Source organism: Rattus norvegicus, chromosome 7, assembly GCF_036323735.1.
Source record: "Rattus norvegicus strain BN/NHsdMcwi chromosome 7, GRCr8, whole genome shotgun sequence".
NCBI lineage: Eukaryota > Metazoa > Chordata > Mammalia > Rodentia > Muridae > Rattus > Rattus norvegicus.
The window spans coordinates 12,596,283-12,614,223 of NC_086025.1; the positions used below are offsets into that span (position 1 = coordinate 12,596,283).

Consider the following 17,941-nt stretch of genomic DNA (forward strand, 5'->3'; position numbering starts at 1 on the left):
TAAGAGGGTCGGGGTGGGGTAAGGATGCTGCAATTTGGCGGAATGGGTGCGAGACCTCCCATAAGCAGCTGAGTCTGTTCTGGCTTCGCTGGGCCCGGCTGCTCGGGTCCGGCGTAATGGAGCCGGGCCTGCTGTCCTGTCCCTTGCTCAGTGCGCGGCATCTCTGGACAGATGGGTACCAGCATCCCCAGTCTCTGCGGTCTGGGTGGTGTCGGCAGAGGGTCGTGAGGGAGCAATAGGAGTAAGTGGGGGCTCCTGTGCGGGATTGTGGCGGAGTGTAATCTGTGTGGAAGATGAAGATTAGGACACTGGACCTATGACTGCCTCGCTCTCGCCCTAAAAGATCGCCATACTTCATTCAGTGTCTCAGGGCGCAAGTATACAGAGCACCTGTGACTCTCAATTTTCAAAAAGCAAGGCAGAGAAGCAGCCAGACGCGATCTCAAGGAGCTGAGACCACTTGATTGGAACAGCGAGGGGCTCTTTTCCGGGATGAAGGTTGAGTACACTCACAAGGGACTGGGGCACGGGGCGGGGAGGACATGAACTGGGGGTATGTTTACTTAAGTAGCCACTAGAAGTTTCGGCAAATTTTCTATGGCTTGACTGTTTTTGATACCCGGGTATATTGTTGCTGCAAGTGAAGCACAATGGTTATATGGCTAGGGGGTAGGCTATTTCCCTGCACAGCCAGATTCAATTCCTCAAGACCTGAGGTTTTTAATCCCCCGAACAGCAGCCGCAGTTAAGATAGGGAAAACCACGCTTCTGTGGTTTTGCCTTCCCTTCTCTTAAGTCAGGATGCATGGTGGCTTAGACAGATAGCTTTTGTCTTTTATCAGTTATTACTTCCTTTTTCTCTCTGCCGGTGCTTAGGTTTAGGTCACATCACAGGGACCGTACTCCTCTTATTGCAAACCTTACTGAACCAGACCCTCACTCCTCCAGAACTGAAGGCAGTTTCTCCCTTCAGGGATTCAACATGGCTGCCTGAGTCTTGATTCCCTAACTCATCCAATGAATCTCACCTCAGCTCCCTTTCTGCCAAACCTTAACCTCGTTTATCTCACAGTGACCTCCAAGAGCCTTGTGCCTGTTATGTCAGCAACAGGCAGACATGTTTGTGTTATTGAAGCTAGCATTTCCAACCTGTACCTCAAGTCAGGCCCAGACACCTGTTGTCAATAAACCAGTTTTTTTTTTTTAAGCCAAATAATGGAAAGCAGAAAACTATCCATTCTGTTTCTGCACATTGGAAAGAGAAAGAAAGAAATCTAGGGAGACCCCTAAGTCTTCCTTCAAGGTCCTGAAGTGAGATCAAAGTAAAGCAGAGGTCAGGGATGTGCAGATGCAAACAGTCCAGGTCAAGCTGTGGTCCCGCCCTGCACTGACCCACCATTGATGGGCTTCAGTCTCATCCTGTTAGGGGATGTGACAAACTGTGAAAAGGGTGTTAGGTCCCTTTCTGAGAAACAAGCTCCCCAGTATAATTGGCCTCTACTCCTTCTTTCAGCCTGAGCTTCCTGAAGAAATGCCCGTTTCTTTGGGGGTCCATTGTTTCAGAGTCTTTAGAATATCCTCAACTCTTTTTTAATTATTATTTATTTTATGTATATGAGTACACTGTAGCTGTCTTGAGACACACCAGAAGAGGGCATCAGATCCCATTACAGATGGTTATGAGCCACCATGTGGTTGCTGGGAATTGAACTCAGGACCTCTGGAAGAGCAGTCAATGCTCTTAACCAAGCCCCGAATATCCTCAATTCTGCCAGGAAGGCTACAATGGCAGAATTTATTGAATACTCAAATTCACGAGCATTGTTGTTTTATTGGTGGTAATTTGCTACAGAAGCCTGACTTTCCTTTCTACCTGGCCAAGGTCTTTTTAGTCCAGTCTTTTAACTTGTGTTTTGAGACTAGTCTTAACTGTGTAGCCCTGCCTCATATAGAACTCACTGTATAAACTGCACTGACTTAAAACTCAGAGACCTGCCTGTCTGGCCTCCACAGTGCTGAGGCTAAAAGGTACATGCCACCATGCTTGGCCATTAGTCAAAAATTTTGTTGTTTGTTTTAAGACAACTTCTCACTGTTTGGCACTGGTCGGCTGCTACTCCCTGTGTAGGCAGAGCAGGCTGGCACTGGACTCACAGATCTGCCTGGCTCTGCCTCCCAAGTGCAGGGATGAAGATCTGCTCTACCACACCCAGCCCTTTATCCCAGCGTGAATCACTAACAGCAGCAGCAGATCACATGGGAACACTTCACACAACCAGAGACGGCACAGGTTACAAATGGCTAGGAAATGGTTAAAGAGGCTGCAGAATAGAGGCTGTCCTGGGGGCATAGGCAGAGAGCTGAGGTAGGTGAGGGGGGAGACTGCAGGGGACCAGATCAGTCTCACCAGTGCAGGTGCAGGGATGCCAAATGCCCCTTGGGAGGGCAGACTGTTGGATGGTGACTTTGAAGTGGGCTGAATGTTTTGCCATGAGGAAACTCCTGGAGCAAGGCTGTGGAGGAAGACATTGTGATCCAGGAGTAGACAAGTTTGCTGGCTTTTGACAGCTGACCCCGCCATGGCTCATGAACCTGCTACAGTTTGGTCTTTTAGTCTCAGGTAAGAGGGCTCCATCTGTTGTGGTCCCAAAGCTCCTGTGTCTGGCGTTTCTGGCATGATCTGGTATATTTTCAGGTGTTGTTACGTATTGATACAGTTACTGTCTCTTGGTGTGCTGGCAGATGGTGGTTGGCTGTTTATGTGAACAACTGGGCTTGTGTAAACAGTCCCCCTCTCCTGGTACTGGTCCTCTGTGTGTAGCAAATCAGGTCAAGACGGTTGTTGTACAAGGTGACACTCTTCTAGGCTAGCTCTGTCCCAGAGTCACAGAAGTTGTGACATTCTGCACAGCAGAGTGACCTAGAGAAGTCCCTGCCCACCTTCTCTACCTTGTCTCTGTTTCACCCAGAGGTGCCTGCTTTTCCTAGGAGTGCCACAGAGTTAAAGGATGTTTCCTGTATGTTCTGTAATCTGTCCTTGGGTGCAGAGTTCTTACAACTAGGAATAAAGCTGACTTTCCACGTCTTCCTGACATTGCTGAACTCCCTGACAAGGGATGTCCACATGCAGAGTTGAGTGGACTTGGCCTCTGTCATAATTGTAATTGTCACTTTCCTTGGTTTGGTTTGGTTTGATTTTTTGATACAAGGTTTCTCTGTGTAGCCTGGGCTATCCGGAAACTCACTCTGTAGAGCAGGCTGACCTTGACTTAAGAGATCTGCCTGCCTCTGTCTTCAGAGTGCTGGGATTAACGGCTGTGGCACCACTCCTAGCTGTATTTTTTCTTTCTGAGTTTAATTCTTTTTTAATTTATTTACCTTATGCATATGAGGGCTCAGTTCTCATGCACGCCAGAAGAAGGAATCAGATCCCATTACAAGTGGTCGTGAGCCACCATGTGGTTGTGGGAATTGAACTCAGGTCCTCCGGAAGAGCAGCCAGTGATCGTATTTATGATAGAGGTAGGTCATGACTAGATTTGAAAGGGGTGTTGCAATAGGCGAAGGCTCCTAGTAGCAGGTCCACAGACTTCCCTAGAGCTTACCTGCTGAGGTTTTTTCTCCCTTAGGGAGTTGGAAACAGTGCTAAACATGAGTAAACAGAAGGGAAGGGAACGGAAGAAGCTGATATCGTGGAGGTGGAATGTAGAAAACACAGAGACGGGGTTGGGGATTTAGCTCAGTGGTAGAGCGTTTGCCTAGCAAGCGCAAGGCCCTGGGTTCGGTCCCCAGCTCTGAAAAAAAGAAAAGAAAAAAAAGAAAAGAAAAGAAAACACAGAGACTCCCTGAGTTAAGCCTGTCCCTCTCCTGGAATGGAGGAGTAGTGGGGCCTCACAGAGCCACCATGGATTGGCCTTAGACTGTATGTGACAGAATTTTCCTGGGGACACTCACACAACCCACACATCTACTCACCACCAAAAGGAGCCCAGATTAGTACAAAGGACGATTGTACCAGGGTCCAGTTGATGAACTAATGAGTGTGTGTATTGTGGCTACTAACATAGGAGGGAGCCTCCTTCCAAACAGCAGAGATAACTCAAAGGCGGCCGGATCACCAGACGGCCCATCCTAACACAGGTGAAGACTCCTGGCCACTGCCCTCTTGACCTCTTCCATTCAGCCAGTGTCTGTGCAGCCACAGTCCCAACATCTCTTCCAGCAGATGTTCACTCTTTTATACTGCTGGCAGGGGAGTGCTACATCCTTCCAAGTTTCTATTCCTTTTTTAAAGATATTTATTTATTTTGTGTCATGTACACGTGTGTTTTGCTCGCATGTCTATGTGTACCACATGTGTGCCTGGTGCTCTGAGATATCAGAAGAGGGTGTTGAATACCTTAGAAGTGAATGGTTATGGAACACCATGTGGGTGCTGGGAATTGAACCCGAGCCTCTGCAAGAGCAACAAGTGCTTTTTACCTCTGGGCAAACTCTCCAGCGCCCCAAGTTTACTCCTTTGGATATTTGACTTCTTTACCGGTTTAGGGCAAGCATTTCAACTTAGAGGGTTGTGTCCTCTATACCACAGCTGGCTTACTTATTTAAATGGTGAGGGATTGCCCTGACCATTTTACAGCATCAACACTAAGACAAGGATCAATGTGATAATGGTCAAAAAGATGCCACTGCATCCAAGTGCGTGTACTTCTTGACGTCTGTTTGAATTTTACTTTATTCTTTGTTGTTTGTAACTTAAGACATGGTTTCTGTATAACCGGGGCAGACCTGGAAATCCCTGTGTAGACCAGGCAGGCTGGACCCAAGCTCAGATCCACCTGCCTCTGTCTCCCCAGTGCTGGGGTTAAAGGTGACCACCACCTCTGGCTCTGTTGAATTTTACCATGTGAAGACTACAGTTTTTGTTTCTCTCAAGAGGCAAGCATTGAGTTTTTCAATTTTGTTTTCTGGGAAAGGAGCAGTTCAGAGTTCGGTTCGTTTTCCCACTCCCGAATCAGGCAACTCAGAGCTCCCTGCAACTCCAGGTCTCATCTGGCCTCTGAGTCCACCACACTCTCATCTGCACACCTACAGCAAGAACTCACCTCAGAGGCGCATCAGAAGAGAACAGAACACCGTATGCCCTCAGTGCTGGTTCTCCTTTGCGGATCACAAGGACTGGCGGCCAAGCGTAAGCCAGAAGGGCTCCAAGATCAGAATTTTGTCACTTAAATTTGTAATTACAATTATAAACTAGAAAAACTTCGGAGTAGTTTCAGAGTTTTGGTTTGTGTGAGGACTCACATACTTTGTCTAATTATTTTGAGTTATGATCGTTAGTTTTTTAATGTAAGGCCAGAGGTGTTGGATTTCCTGAAGGTATGAGTTACAAGCATTAGTTAGCCACTAACGGCTGGGATTCAAACTGAGGTCCTCTGCAAGAGCAGAGGATGCCATAGCCTTGTCTCTATCGGGACTCACTCATCTGACAAGCAAATTCGATACTGTGTTTACAGTAAAATGATATGGGCACACGCAGACAGTATTAGAGCTGCCATAAACATCTCTCTCAAAGCTTTTAGAGAGCTGTTTGTCAAGTGCTATGCTAGATGGTAAGTTGATTGTTATTAGGTTTTAAGTCCCAATCTGAAATGTGTACTGTGAAGAGCATCAGTTGTGATAGGTACAAGGTAGAAAACTTAAGATGCCAGGACACAGAGCCTACCCTTATCTCTACAAGCGTACAATAACTGTTTGGCTTTGGTATAATTTGATGTGTTTATAAAAAGATAAAGTGAAGGGGGATATGTTCTATGGAGGTGTGGTGAGGTATGGGGGAAGGGGATGCCTCTGTGGGCTCATGCCGAAACATCCCTTCCCCCTGAGGGACCAGCCACAGCCACAGACGGTATAGTATAGAATGGAGCTTATTCAGAGCATGGGGAGGGGAGTTAAGAGGGTAGTAAAGGCAGAGAGAGAGAGAGAGAGAGAGAGAGAGAGAGAGAGAGAGAGAGAATGAATTAGAGAAGTAGAGCCATGAGCTCATGGGGAGAGAGTGGGGGCAGGAAGGCAGGAGCAAGAGAGAAAGGGGTGGGGGAGGGTCAAGCAGCCCCTTTTAGAGTGTCAGGCATACCTGGCTGTTGCCAGGTAACTGTGGGGCGGAGCATACCTGACTGTTGCCAGGTCACTGTAGGGTAGAGCTTAGACAGAATGCTAACATTCCCCCATTTTAATTAAAAAAGAAAAATAAAAAAGGTAATGGTGGAGCAGGAATAGGGTTGTTGTGATCTCTGACTACTTCCTGCTTGCTTTGGGGTGATGTGTCTCTGGGGAACTTAAGAAAGTGGGTATGGGGATGTTTGTCCAGTCTTAGAGCTGTCTGTTTTCTTGCTGTCCAGGGTCTGTGGAACCATGTGAGGATAGGTCAGAAGGAACAGGCCCAGTAGAAACATCTGTGTCTGTGAGGGAAGGTTGGAGCATCTGGAGGTCGCTTCTCTGGAGCTCTCCTAGACGTAGTAAACACCTGGACTTGACAAGATGCTGAAACGTGTGTGTGTGTGTGTGTGTATGTATATGTATACATATATGTTATAGGTAAAGAATAAGATTAAATATGTTTGGGAGAAAGAAATTTTTTTTTCTTAGCTGTACATTTGAAACCCAGAAGAAGCCCACCTCTGGAATAGGTAGTCAGTGGGAACTTTAGGCAGATGTACGTTTCTGGGTGGAGTCTATTTGGTCCCTGAGAGGTAGATCTGAGTGGGTTCCTGTAGTTTATAAGTTTACAAAAGAGTTAGCAACATGAGTTAACATTAATAGTCTTTAAGATAAGCTTTTTGTGGACCAAAAGGAACAAGAATTTGCGATTATATAGTTGTCTTGGATACTGGAATGTTTTATCAGTATTAGGCAAATTTATGAGAATTCGAATAATGTTAGGACAGTGGCATAGCAAGAAGGGGAAATATGAAGCATTTAATCAGTGGAACCCGAGTTTAGGGGAGGAAGTAACCGATTACACCTGGGAAAGCTGACATCTGAACTAGTCCCTAGAGATGAGTTTAGGAAAGGAGTTAGGTCCGTTTTCCAGCTGTCAAGGTACCTGTACAGCTAAGGTACCTGTAGCCAGAATCTGGGGAAGAATAAACCATAATCGAGTCCATCAGCCAACTGTTCCCCGTGGGCTCTGTGATCTTCATGGCAACCCGGGCAGAGTCAGTCTGGCTTTCAAACCCAGACGACTCAGAGTCTTTTTCTCTGTGGAATGGATACGTGTGGCATGAGAAATGACTTACCTTGATTTAGATAAGCCATTTGACTCTGAGGGTATCCAGTTTTGTCCACTGTGTCCTTCAGTGGTTATCATAGCACACCCCAGGCAGACTCTTGAAGCTGTGTTCATATCTTCTGAGACCTTGTGAGGTAAACTGTTCGATTTTAGGAGATTTGGTCTGTCATAAACTTAAATATATTAATAATTAGCACATTTCTGACATGATTGATAGCCACATTGATTTGTTACATCTCAATAGAGCACACCATAATTTAGTAGAAGTAGTAAAAATCATTACTTATCAAGGTAGGACAGGGAGGAAAATCTTAAGTAACTTTGACAGGTTGTGTAAACAGAGAAAAACCCATTTTGCATTAACAGAGAAACACTTGGCTTAGAGTTGGTGTGGATCAGTGTGGAAAGAATCAGAGAGCTAACAGCTGTGTTGTGAGTGAGACCGTGACTGACAGGGTGGATTCAAGCCTGTGACATGTACTGAGCACGTGGATAAGCCTTGGGAATAGCTAGTCTGCTGAGCGAGGGGCAGGCGCGGGTGGAGTTGAGGCACCCAGAGTGTGGGTAGTTCTGTGGTGCTTATCTAGAACCCAGGCAGGTGGGGCGGAGCTTCCTTCTGACAGCAGGAAGCCCCAGAGTGACCTCGGTGGAAAGAGACCTGAGTGGGAAGTTCCGTATCCCAGCAACGTGCATGCTATTCCTGTGGCGGGTAGGACCGTGGGGATGTGGGGGGTGGACCTTCTCTGACAGGGCCGGTGAGATGACTCAGGTTGTCAACTTGGCATAGCTGGAAAATAGGAATCTCAGTTGAGGAATTGGCTCCACCAATTTTGCCTGTGTGCACGTTTTCAGAACATTTTCTTGATTGCTGATTGATGGAGGGCCTACTCCATTGTGGGTGTTGACATCTCAGGTCATGTGGGCCTTGGCTTGAACAGAAAGGATAGCCCAGCAAACCAGTGCCGGTGGTTCATCCATATTCTAGGGTTCAGGTCTTGACTGCACATTCCTGCCTTGAGATTCCTGTCTTAGCTTCCCTCAGTGATCGACTGTGACCAGTAATTCACATAAACACTTTCTGCTTTAGTTTCATTTGGTCATGGTGATATGTCAGACAACAGGAAGCAAAATGGGACAGTACTGAGGAGAACTGCTTGTCATGAGTCCTGTTTCCTGTTTGACTCGGGGCAAACTAAAGAACCTGGCTATAGACTTTCTAATATCTGCCTTGAGTGCAAGAACACAACGTGTTTTAGGTTACTAACAGGTTGTAAGACAAAGTACTAACTTCTTGATCCTAGTGGTTTATCGTAGCACTAGAAAGCAGAGTAGGACATGAATCAGATAAATTGCTTGTCACGACTTTCATTTGCTGTTTGATTAAGGACAGTACAGAGAGCCCAGGTACATACATTCCACCATCGTCATTTAGTACAGCCACAGAAGTTGTGCTCCTGTTCCCAACAAATTGTAGGAAGTATTAACCAGAGGCCTGCTGAGTTGACTCGGGATAAAAGCATGAGCTGTGCAACCCTGATGATCCGAAATCTCAGGAGCCATTGTTAAGCTGGACAAAGAGAACCAACTTCCACAACGTGGCGCTGACCTCCAGAAGAGCACTGCGGCATGCTCACACCCCATGCACAATAGACTCTAAATCAAGGCTTTGAACAGATGCACAGGTAGTGTCAGTCAACACAAATGATGTAGACTCATATAGAGAATACGTTGGGTTCTAAGAACATAGCGTCCCTCTGATGACCATGAGAGAAGGGGATGTTGCTGTTCTAAACCTAGGGTGTAGTTGTCATCAACTGTCTGAGAAATCTACCTCACTCTGTACAGCTCTGGTGGGAAGGAATCCCTCCAGATCTCAGTTCTCAGACACCAGCAGAACACAAGAGTGCCCTGCATTTCTAAGCGCACACGTTCTGGGGACAGCAGATACTGATCATGGTGGGTAGTAGACAATAGAACCTGGGGTGACAGTTGTTAGAAAGATGCAGTGCAGAAGGAGGAACTGCACAGTCCTCTGCACAAGAGCTCATCCTTCTTTGATGTTCCTTTCCCAGAAAGCTCCCGTTTACTTTTAGCATTTGTGAGTGGGGGAAGGCATCTCGGTCTGTATGAGCAGTAGAGTGTGATGACCAGGACAGCTTGAACCCTTGTGGAACAGTGTCATGTCACCTTATTAATTCTGTGTACATCTGTGGTACCATGAGGCTCACTTTCCTGGAAATGTATGTGTGTGCTTTCAGGAGTCAGTGAGCTTTGAGGATGTGGCTGTGAAGTTCACGCAGGAGGAGTGGGCTGTGCTGGATCCATCCCAGAAGGAGCTGTACAAAGATGTGATGCAGGAAACCCTGAGGAACCTGGCCTCTATAGGTACACACGGGCATTGGTTTTTCTAGTCCACCAAGGACAAGTGTTTCTAGCTAATCAGTGTTGACGTATGAATTGGAATATGGAGAAGGGAACTGGGGTGACTATGTCAGATGGACTCATTTACACCATGAACTTACCTGCTACCTAGTAATTTTTGGTAATAAGTAATTTTTAACTATTTCTCTGGTTCTACATTTTAGGAAACAAGTCGGACAATCAGATGATTGTAAATGAGTATGAAAACCTCTGGAGAAAACTAAGGTAATTTCTTTCCCAAGATACATCCATATTCCAGAGTGCTCTTAGAAAAGAGCATTTTTTTAAAGAAGTAAAAGATACATTTGATATTAAGCATCAAACCGATTTCATCTCCAGAAAAATTCCCTCCAAAAGTTGTGTTTCACACATCCACGTTTCCATTTTCAATGTGGAGAACAACTTGACTATGATGATGTCACATGTGATGTGTTATCGTGGTTCACATATACAAACTTTATGCCATACAAAATGTCTTAGTTTGGATTTGTATTGCTGTGCTCAAGGCCATGAGCCAGAGCAGCATGAGGTGGACAGGGTGGATTTCATGTTGTAGTTAGCAGTCCATGATCAAGAGAAGTCAGGGCTTGAACTCAAGAGGAACCTGTAGGCATGAACTGAAGCATGGGCCATGAGGAATGGTGTTTACCATCTTGCTCCTGCTGGCTTGCTCAGTTTGCTTTCTTAATCACTTCTTGACCACCTGCCCATGAATGGCACTGGTCACTGTGGGCTGGACCCTTTCATGTGAATCATCCATCAAGAAAATTTCCATAGGTTTCCCTACAAGCCAAAATGGTACTGCATTTACTCAGTTGAAGTTTCTTCATATGACTCTAGGTTTTGTCAAGCTGACAAAATACCTGAGGCTCAACCTTCCCTTATGTAGACAGAGGGAAGGGATTATTTGTCTAGCATGTCCTGGTCACGGTCCATCAGTTAGAGAAGCCAAAACAGGAAGTCAGGGCAGTCAGGGCCCAGAGACAGGAACTGAGACTGAGCCATGGAGGAAAGTGCTTACTGACTTGCTCTTCAGGGCTTCCTCAGCCTGCTTTCTTATACAATCAGAACCACCTGGTGCTTCGGGGGTGACACCACCCACAGTTGCCTGGTTCCTCCCACACTGATTGGTAACAAAAATGCCCCCACAGATTTGCCTGGAGATGATCTAATGCAGACATTTTCTAGTCTAAGATTCCTCTTTTCAGATGATTCTACATTTGTGTCAAGTTGACAGAAAACTATACAGGATACACCTCATCATTTCAAAATGGTAACAAAGGAAGCAAACTGTTGCCTTAGTCAGTAATAGTGCTGGCCTTGCAATAACAATGGCCTGAGTTCAGTTCCCGAAACCCAGATAAAACAGGACCTATCTATAATCCCAGCACTCTCAGAGAAAGCCTGCTTCATTGACAAGGAAGGAAACAGTCCATCTGAAAGTTGTCCTAAGCACCTCCCATGTACTGCAGTATACGTGTGCGCTTACAAACACAGTAAATGAACACATTTTTTAAACTTAATGTTGAATTGATTTATCCACAAGCCATGGGGACATTTTGCAAATGAAATGAAAATAGAATTTCCTTATCTACTAGGACTAGTTGTTGTTATTTCATAGACATGCAAGTATTTAAAAAACGAAGATGATTTTGATTGATACAATAACATATCAAATTGATACATCCAAAATGTTCCGTAAGAATGGATTGAAATTTGTGTTGACATGCTATGTGAATATTTAATGTTCTGGAGAAGATATACCCCGCCATCTTTGAATGTCATTGTTTCTATTTTAGCTGTTCTCAATGGCCTTGGAAAGCATGCAGTCCACATGTGATCCATGTAACATGACACATTTCTCTGTTCAGTCATTGGTGAGCACCGTCTTAGTCATGAACTCCTCTTCATTTGTTTTGCAGCAGCCAACTGGTGGAAAAGTTCAATGAAGATAAGGAAAGTCATCAGTGTGCAGAAATCGTCAGCTACAATCTGGGGCAGTCTGTGAACCTGAATTCTTGTTCAGGACTTGCCATATGTGAAGAAGGTAAAATTGGTCATTCATCTGTGGGTGTGCCGCTGAACCATCCAGTAGGACACAAACCTAATGACAACCAGAAACATGGACAGACACTGTATAAAGCTCAGGAGTTTGGGAACAGCTCCACTTCTCCTCAGTCCCTGCAGATACATAAAAGCACTCACACCAGAGAGAAATCTTCCAAAAATAAGGACCATAAAGGAGACCTTTCTTGCCTCAGATCAGATCAAAGGTCTGAAGAACACGACCGTGCACAGAAGTCTTATGTATGCAAGGAGTGTGGGAAAGACTTCACCGATCCTAGTTCTTTACACAGACATGAAAAGACTCACAGTGCAAAAAAGCCCTATGTGTGTGAACGGTGTGGGAAAGGCTTTGCTCGATTAGTTTACCTTTCAAAACATAAGATGAATCCAAATTGTGAGAAGGCTTTTGTGTGCACTCACTGTGGGAAAACTTTCAGTACTTCTGCTACCCTTCGGAGACATACAAAAATTCACAGTGGTGTGAAACCCTATGTATGTAAGCAGTGTGGGAAGGCCTTCCCCGTTTCCCGTTACCTTAAAACACATGAACTAACTCATACCCGTGAAAAATCTTACGTATGTAAGCAGTGTGGGAGTGCCTTTCCATTTTGGAGTCAGTGTCAGAAACATAAAATAACTCACAGTGGTGTGAATCCCTATGTCTGTAAGCAGTGTGGGAAAGGTTTTCCTTACTTCACCTCCCTACAGTCACACAAGAGGATTCACACTGGTGAGAAGCCTTATGTGTGTCAGCACTGTGGGAAAAGCTTTGCTCATTTTGGTAACCATAAAAGACATGAAAGAATCCATGCTAGTGAGAGACCCTACGTTTGCAAACAATGTGGGAAAACTTTCAATGACTACGGTTCCTTTCAGTTGCACAATAAAATGCACACTGGGGAGAAACCCTACCAATGTAAGCAGTGTGGGAAGGATTTAGCTTCTTTGTCCTCCCTTCAGAGCCACGAAAGGAATCACTGTGGAGAGAAACCCTATGCATGTTTGCAGTGCGGGAAAGCCTTCAGTTTTAAGAGCTCTCTTCGAAAGCATAAAATAATGCACAGTGAGGAAAAACCCTTCGTATGCAAGCAGTGTGGCAAAGCCTTTCGCCATTTTTATTTGCTTCGCGTGCATGAACGAGTCCACAGCAGCGAGAGGCCGTACCAGTGCAAGCATTGTGACAAAGCCTTTCATTTTTCTTATTATCTTAAAAAACATGAACGAATCCACAGCAGTGAGAGACCGTATCAGTGTGAGCAGTGTGGCAAAGCCTTTTGTTATTCTAGTTATCTTAAAAAACATGAGAAACGAATCCACAGCGGTGACAGACCCCATCGGTGTAATCAATGTGGGAAAGCCTTTCAATCTTCCGATCAGGTTAGAAAGCATGAGCGTGTCCACACTAAAGTCAGACCCCATAAATGTAAGATGTGTGGGAAAGTCTCTATATTTCCCGGTCAACTTCATGCTTGTGACAGACCTTATTTATGTAAGCAATGTGGGAAAGAATTTCTGTCTCCATATCGCTTGCGAAGACACGTGCTAACTCATAGCAGAACAAAGAAGGGTGTGTGTAATAATGTGAAAAAGTCTCTCATAGAAATCAAACCACAGGAGAGCAAAACAGATTAGGTTGCAAAGTGGGAATATGGCAAACAAGTCATACTGGAGAAAAGCTACTCTTTCGAATCAATGTGGCTTTTAGAGTTAAAAGTTCCCTTCAGATACATGGAAGCAGCCCTCTGGAGAAAAGCTGCAAGCAATGTGATAAAGTCTTCTGAGTTCTTTTCATTGTGGAGATGTGAAATAGCTCACACTGGAGAGAAATCCTTATCCACGCTCTGTGGAAAGTCTTTAGTTCTTAAGAGGCCCTCATTTGACATTGTAGTAGTCACTGTGGAGAGAAACCCTTCATACATGTGTGGTGGTTTGAATAAGAATGTCCCCCATAGGCTCATATATTTGAATGCTTAGTCACCAGAAAGTGGAGCTGTTTGAAAGGATTAGAAGGAATGGAAGTTATCACCCTGTTGGATTAGGAGTAACCTTCTTGGAGGAATTGTGTCAGTAGGGGTAGGCTTTGGGAATTCAAGAGCCCACTCCAGATCCACTCTCTCACCCTCTCTCTTTCTGTGCCTGTGGATTAGTATAGCTCTCAGCTACTGCTCAAGCACCATGTTCCTAGCCATGGTGACAGTGGACTAAATCTCTGAAACTATAAGCAGCCCCCATTAAATGCTTCTTCATATAAGACTTGCCTTTTTCATGGTGTCAGAGGTGGTTTAAATGGGAATGGTACCATATTTGAGTGCTTGATCATTCAGGATCCTTAACAAGGATTAGTAGGCGTGGCCTTATTGGACATAGGTGTGGCCTCATTGGAGGAAGTGTCATTGGGGGTGGGCTTTAGGGTTTCAAATGCTCAAGCGTGTTTCTCTTTTCCTGTTGCCTATGGATCCAGATGTAGAAATCTGAAGCTCCTTCTCCAGCACCATGTCTACCTGCATGCTGCCAGGCTTCTGCTCATGAAAACAGTAGACTAAATTTCTGACTTGTAGACAAGCCCCATTTATATGTTTTCCTTTGTAACAGTTGCTGTAGTCATGGTGTGTCTTCACAGCAATAGAACAAGGAATAAGTCAGTGTCTCTTCACCAAAATAGAACAGTGACTAAGAGATATAGGGAATCTTACTGTAAAGCTTTCGGTCATCCCAGAATTGTTTATAGACACTATAGAGAACTCACTGTAAAGTAGCCTCGAGTACAGAATTTGTGAAGTCTCCATGATCATTTTAGTAACTCTTTAAAAAATGTATCATTCATGAGTGGTAGTGGCTCACATATATAATCCAAGTACTTGGGAGACAGACACAGGCAGCTATCTGTGAGTTCAAAGCCAGCCTGGTCTACAGAACTTGTTCAAGGACAGCCAAGGTTACACAAAGAAACCCTGTGTCAATACATACATACATACATACATACATACATACATACATACATACATACATACTTACTCATGGCATTGGAAAATACGTGAGAAGATTTCTTGATTCAACTGAAAAATTAAAAAATAGCAGCGTTTGGGAAACTTGATAAAAAGAGATACTTGATTTTAACCTGACAGTCTCACCCACTGAGTCTGTTTGCTACCTCCAGTGATCAGTCCTTCCCAGGGCTGGGACTGGCTGTGAATATCACTTACCAACTATGTACAGGCATGTGATCCTACTTGGGAAGCTCGAGAGAAGGATTCCAATTTTCAGAGCTATCTGGACGTATTGTGTTCCTGGTCTTCCCAGGGAACCTGGGTTTCCCTTTGGGGGATTTTACCTTGTTAATGGTAGAATTTAACAAGTGAGCCCAGAAGAAATCTCAAGGACTATGTACTAAAGTTTGAGTGAGGACCGCGCTGGGTTGCCGCCGCCGCCGCCATCTTGCCAGCCCCACAGGTCTCAGTGAGGTGAGTGACTCCAGGATGGGAGACAAGCCAACTTGGGAGCAGATTGGATCCAGCTTTATTCAGCATTACTATCAATTTGATAACGACAGAACCCAACTAGGTGCAATTTACATTGATGCGTCATGCCTTACCTGGGAAGGACAGCAATTCCAAGGCAAAGCTGCCATTGTGGAGAAGCTATCTAGCCTTCCGTTCCAGAAAATTCAGCCTAGCATCACGGCGCAGGACCATCAGCCTACATCAGATAGCTGCATCATCAGCATGGTTGTAGGCCAGCTCAAGGCTGATGAAGATGCCATCATGGGTTTCCACCAGATGTTTCTATTACAGAACATCAACGATGCTTGGGTTTGCACCAATGACATGTTCAGGCTTGCCCTGAACAACTTCAGCTGACCTCCTCCTGGCCAGATAGTCACGCTGTTTCCTCCTCCCTCTGCCCAATCCTATCTCCTCCAGATGCTCCAAACATCATACACAAAGGAGCGGGGCCGAGGTGGGAGTGGGCGCAGTGCTCGTCTGTCACCACGGTATTGTGCATGATGTTGGGATGCTAGACAGCTGCATCTGACAGGAAAAGTTGGTGTTGTACAAGCGCATGCCTTGGAAAGACTTAAGTAATGCAAAAGATTGTCAGTTTTTGGTTTTGTTTTCTTTTGTTGTTTTGTTTTCATCTACTGACAAGTTGCTCTAGTAACCCAAAGAAGTGAAGGAGAAAGCAGCTGCCTAAAGATATGGATTTGTTCAGATGTTTCAATGCCTCGTGATACAATAAAACCACAAAAATTAAAAAAAAAAAACAAAAACAAAAAGTTTGAGTGAAAAGCAATATACCAGGCAAGCTATAGGTCTTGGGGGCTGCCTGAAGAAATGTGTCTACTAGTGTTTCCTCTGACTCCTTCTCCCACCCCCACCCCCCTTTTTTTCAGAGCAAGCAGCTGTCAATTGGTAGCTTCTTAGTATAACAGGGCCCCAGACCTTGGCATTACTGACTCCCTGATGGAAGAGTGATCGGGGCTGTGAAACTCAGCACTTAGACAGCACCACTTGGTAAAATAAAAACAAAGACCTGATCCATCAAAGTCCATATAGTTGAGAAGTCTCAAAATGTGCTAATCTTGCTTTTTGGGCTCCTGTACTTATGTTTCTGGCTAACTGTTCTTGTTCAGTGAAGTACGTCAAACCAGAACATGGGTTTTCTTTTTTTGGGGGGTGGGGGGCACTTAAAAGCTCATCCTGGGAAAGGCTCAGGATTACACTGGAGTCCTGAGCTCCCAGTGTAGCCACCAAGAGACTAATAAAGACTTTCTAGTATTTTAAACCAGTGTCCAAGTAGTCTTCTCTGGGAACTATCCCGCAACACGTGCATTTAAAATTTCAAGTGCAGCTGGGAGTGGCAGTTCACGACTATATTCTTAGCACTGTGAATGAAGGAGCAGGAGGGTTTCACATTCAAGGCCAGTCCTTGGTACATAGTGAGGTCATGCACGATGAGGAAGGACTATAGAGGGGGACACTTTTTAGAAAGGTTTTTATTATATTTTAAGCTTATGCACATGTGTCTGTGTGTGTGTGTGTGTGTGTGTACATATCCGATGGTGCTTGAGGAGCCCAGAGTGCTGGAGACCCTGGAGCTGGAGTTCTGTGCAGTTGTAAGTTTCCCAACCTAGGTGCTAGGAATGAAATCCAGTTCTCTGAAAGAGCAGTTTGCTGTTCGGCAATCTCTCCAGCCCTTACCTTACATGTTTGTCTGATTTTGTTGATGCTTGTCCCCCTAGCATAGCGGTAGCGATTTTGCTCCATGCCTGCCAGCTATTTCATGTTGTTGCTGTAATATGCCTGCCAGTCATTGGCACAGAGAAATAACTTGACTGAGAGCAGGGTCATAATGACCACATACCCAGTTGTTGTGTTCTGTATGTTTGAGGTGTGTCAATCTTAAAAATCCCACAACTATGAGCTTCAGGTAGGACCCATTTAAATTAAAGGTCAATGTGAACTGTTACGTGTAAAACGGCTTGAGTCAGGGCTGACCACTGGGCAGCACTCCCATCATTAGTGTATGAGTTCAGTGTGGTTTCCGTGGTTTTAGCCTTTATAAGCTGGCCCTCATGTCCAGCTCACAGCTCTGAGCTGTTGTCCTGGTCAATCAGTCTTGGGGTTTGCATTCAACAAACCATCCCTGTTTAACTGAGATCAGTGTTCAAGTGGTTTGTGGGGTAACTCTTGGACCCCAACATCTCCTAAGTAGGTTTGTACAGCACACAAACTTGGAGTCCAGGTCTTTTCCTCCGTGTGTTGCATTTGAAACTCATCATGACGTATGTGTCACGACTCCTTTCTTTCTATGGCTGAGTGGGAGTGGATGGTATGTCCTCCTAAAGCAGAACCGAGACATCACATTAATGAACATAGTATGTCAATTCGTTTATTAAGATCCTGGTTTTCTTTTGTCCAGGTGCTGTAGTTTTCACCACAGAACCTCCTCAGATTCTATTTTATATTTGTACCTACAAGTTCATATTACTTTAATAACTGATTCTTTAAAAGATTTTTTCCCCATTGTTAGTCAGACCTTGGTTTACATTTTCATTACTTTTATTTATGTGTGCATGCTCTGTGTGTGTGTGTGTGTGTGTGTGTGTGTGTGTGTGTGTGTGTGTGTGTTCATGTATGCATGTGGGCTAGAATCACTGAGTGGCTA

At 44.9% G+C, this 17,941-nt stretch overlaps 3 protein-coding genes across 3 annotated transcripts in view; all 3 read left to right on the forward strand.

Annotated features, from left to right (window-relative positions):
• The window catches only part of LOC100912582 (zinc finger protein 14-like), a 33,026-nt gene extending 16,468 nt beyond the window's left edge, over positions 1–16,558 (forward strand). The window contains exons 6-10 of the mRNA XM_063264384.1: positions 69–241; positions 397–498; positions 9,547–9,673; positions 9,874–9,934; positions 11,632–16,558. Coding sequence (XP_063120454.1) covers positions 69–241; positions 397–498; positions 9,547–9,673; positions 9,874–9,934; positions 11,632–13,408 — 2,240 coding nt within the window. The 3' untranslated portion in view covers positions 13,409–16,558. The remainder of the gene's footprint in view (positions 1–68; positions 242–396; positions 499–9,546; positions 9,674–9,873; positions 9,935–11,631) is intronic.
• Positions 1–17,941, forward strand: part of Ftl1l5 (ferritin light chain 1 like 5) — a 576,109-nt gene that overhangs the window by 300,879 nt on the left and 257,289 nt on the right. The window lies entirely within an intron of this gene.
• Nutf2l1 (nuclear transport factor 2 like 1) lies at positions 15,253–15,633 on the forward strand. Its single transcript, XM_063264494.1, has one exon. The coding sequence runs from the start codon at positions 15,253–15,255 to the stop codon at positions 15,631–15,633; it is 381 nt and encodes a 126-aa protein (XP_063120564.1).

What these genes read in the sequence shown, in the direction of transcription:
- Nutf2l1 (XM_063264494.1), top strand. Translation starts at nt 15,253, where the DNA reads ATGGGAGACAAGCCAACTTGGGAGCAGATTGGATCCAGCTTTATTCAG.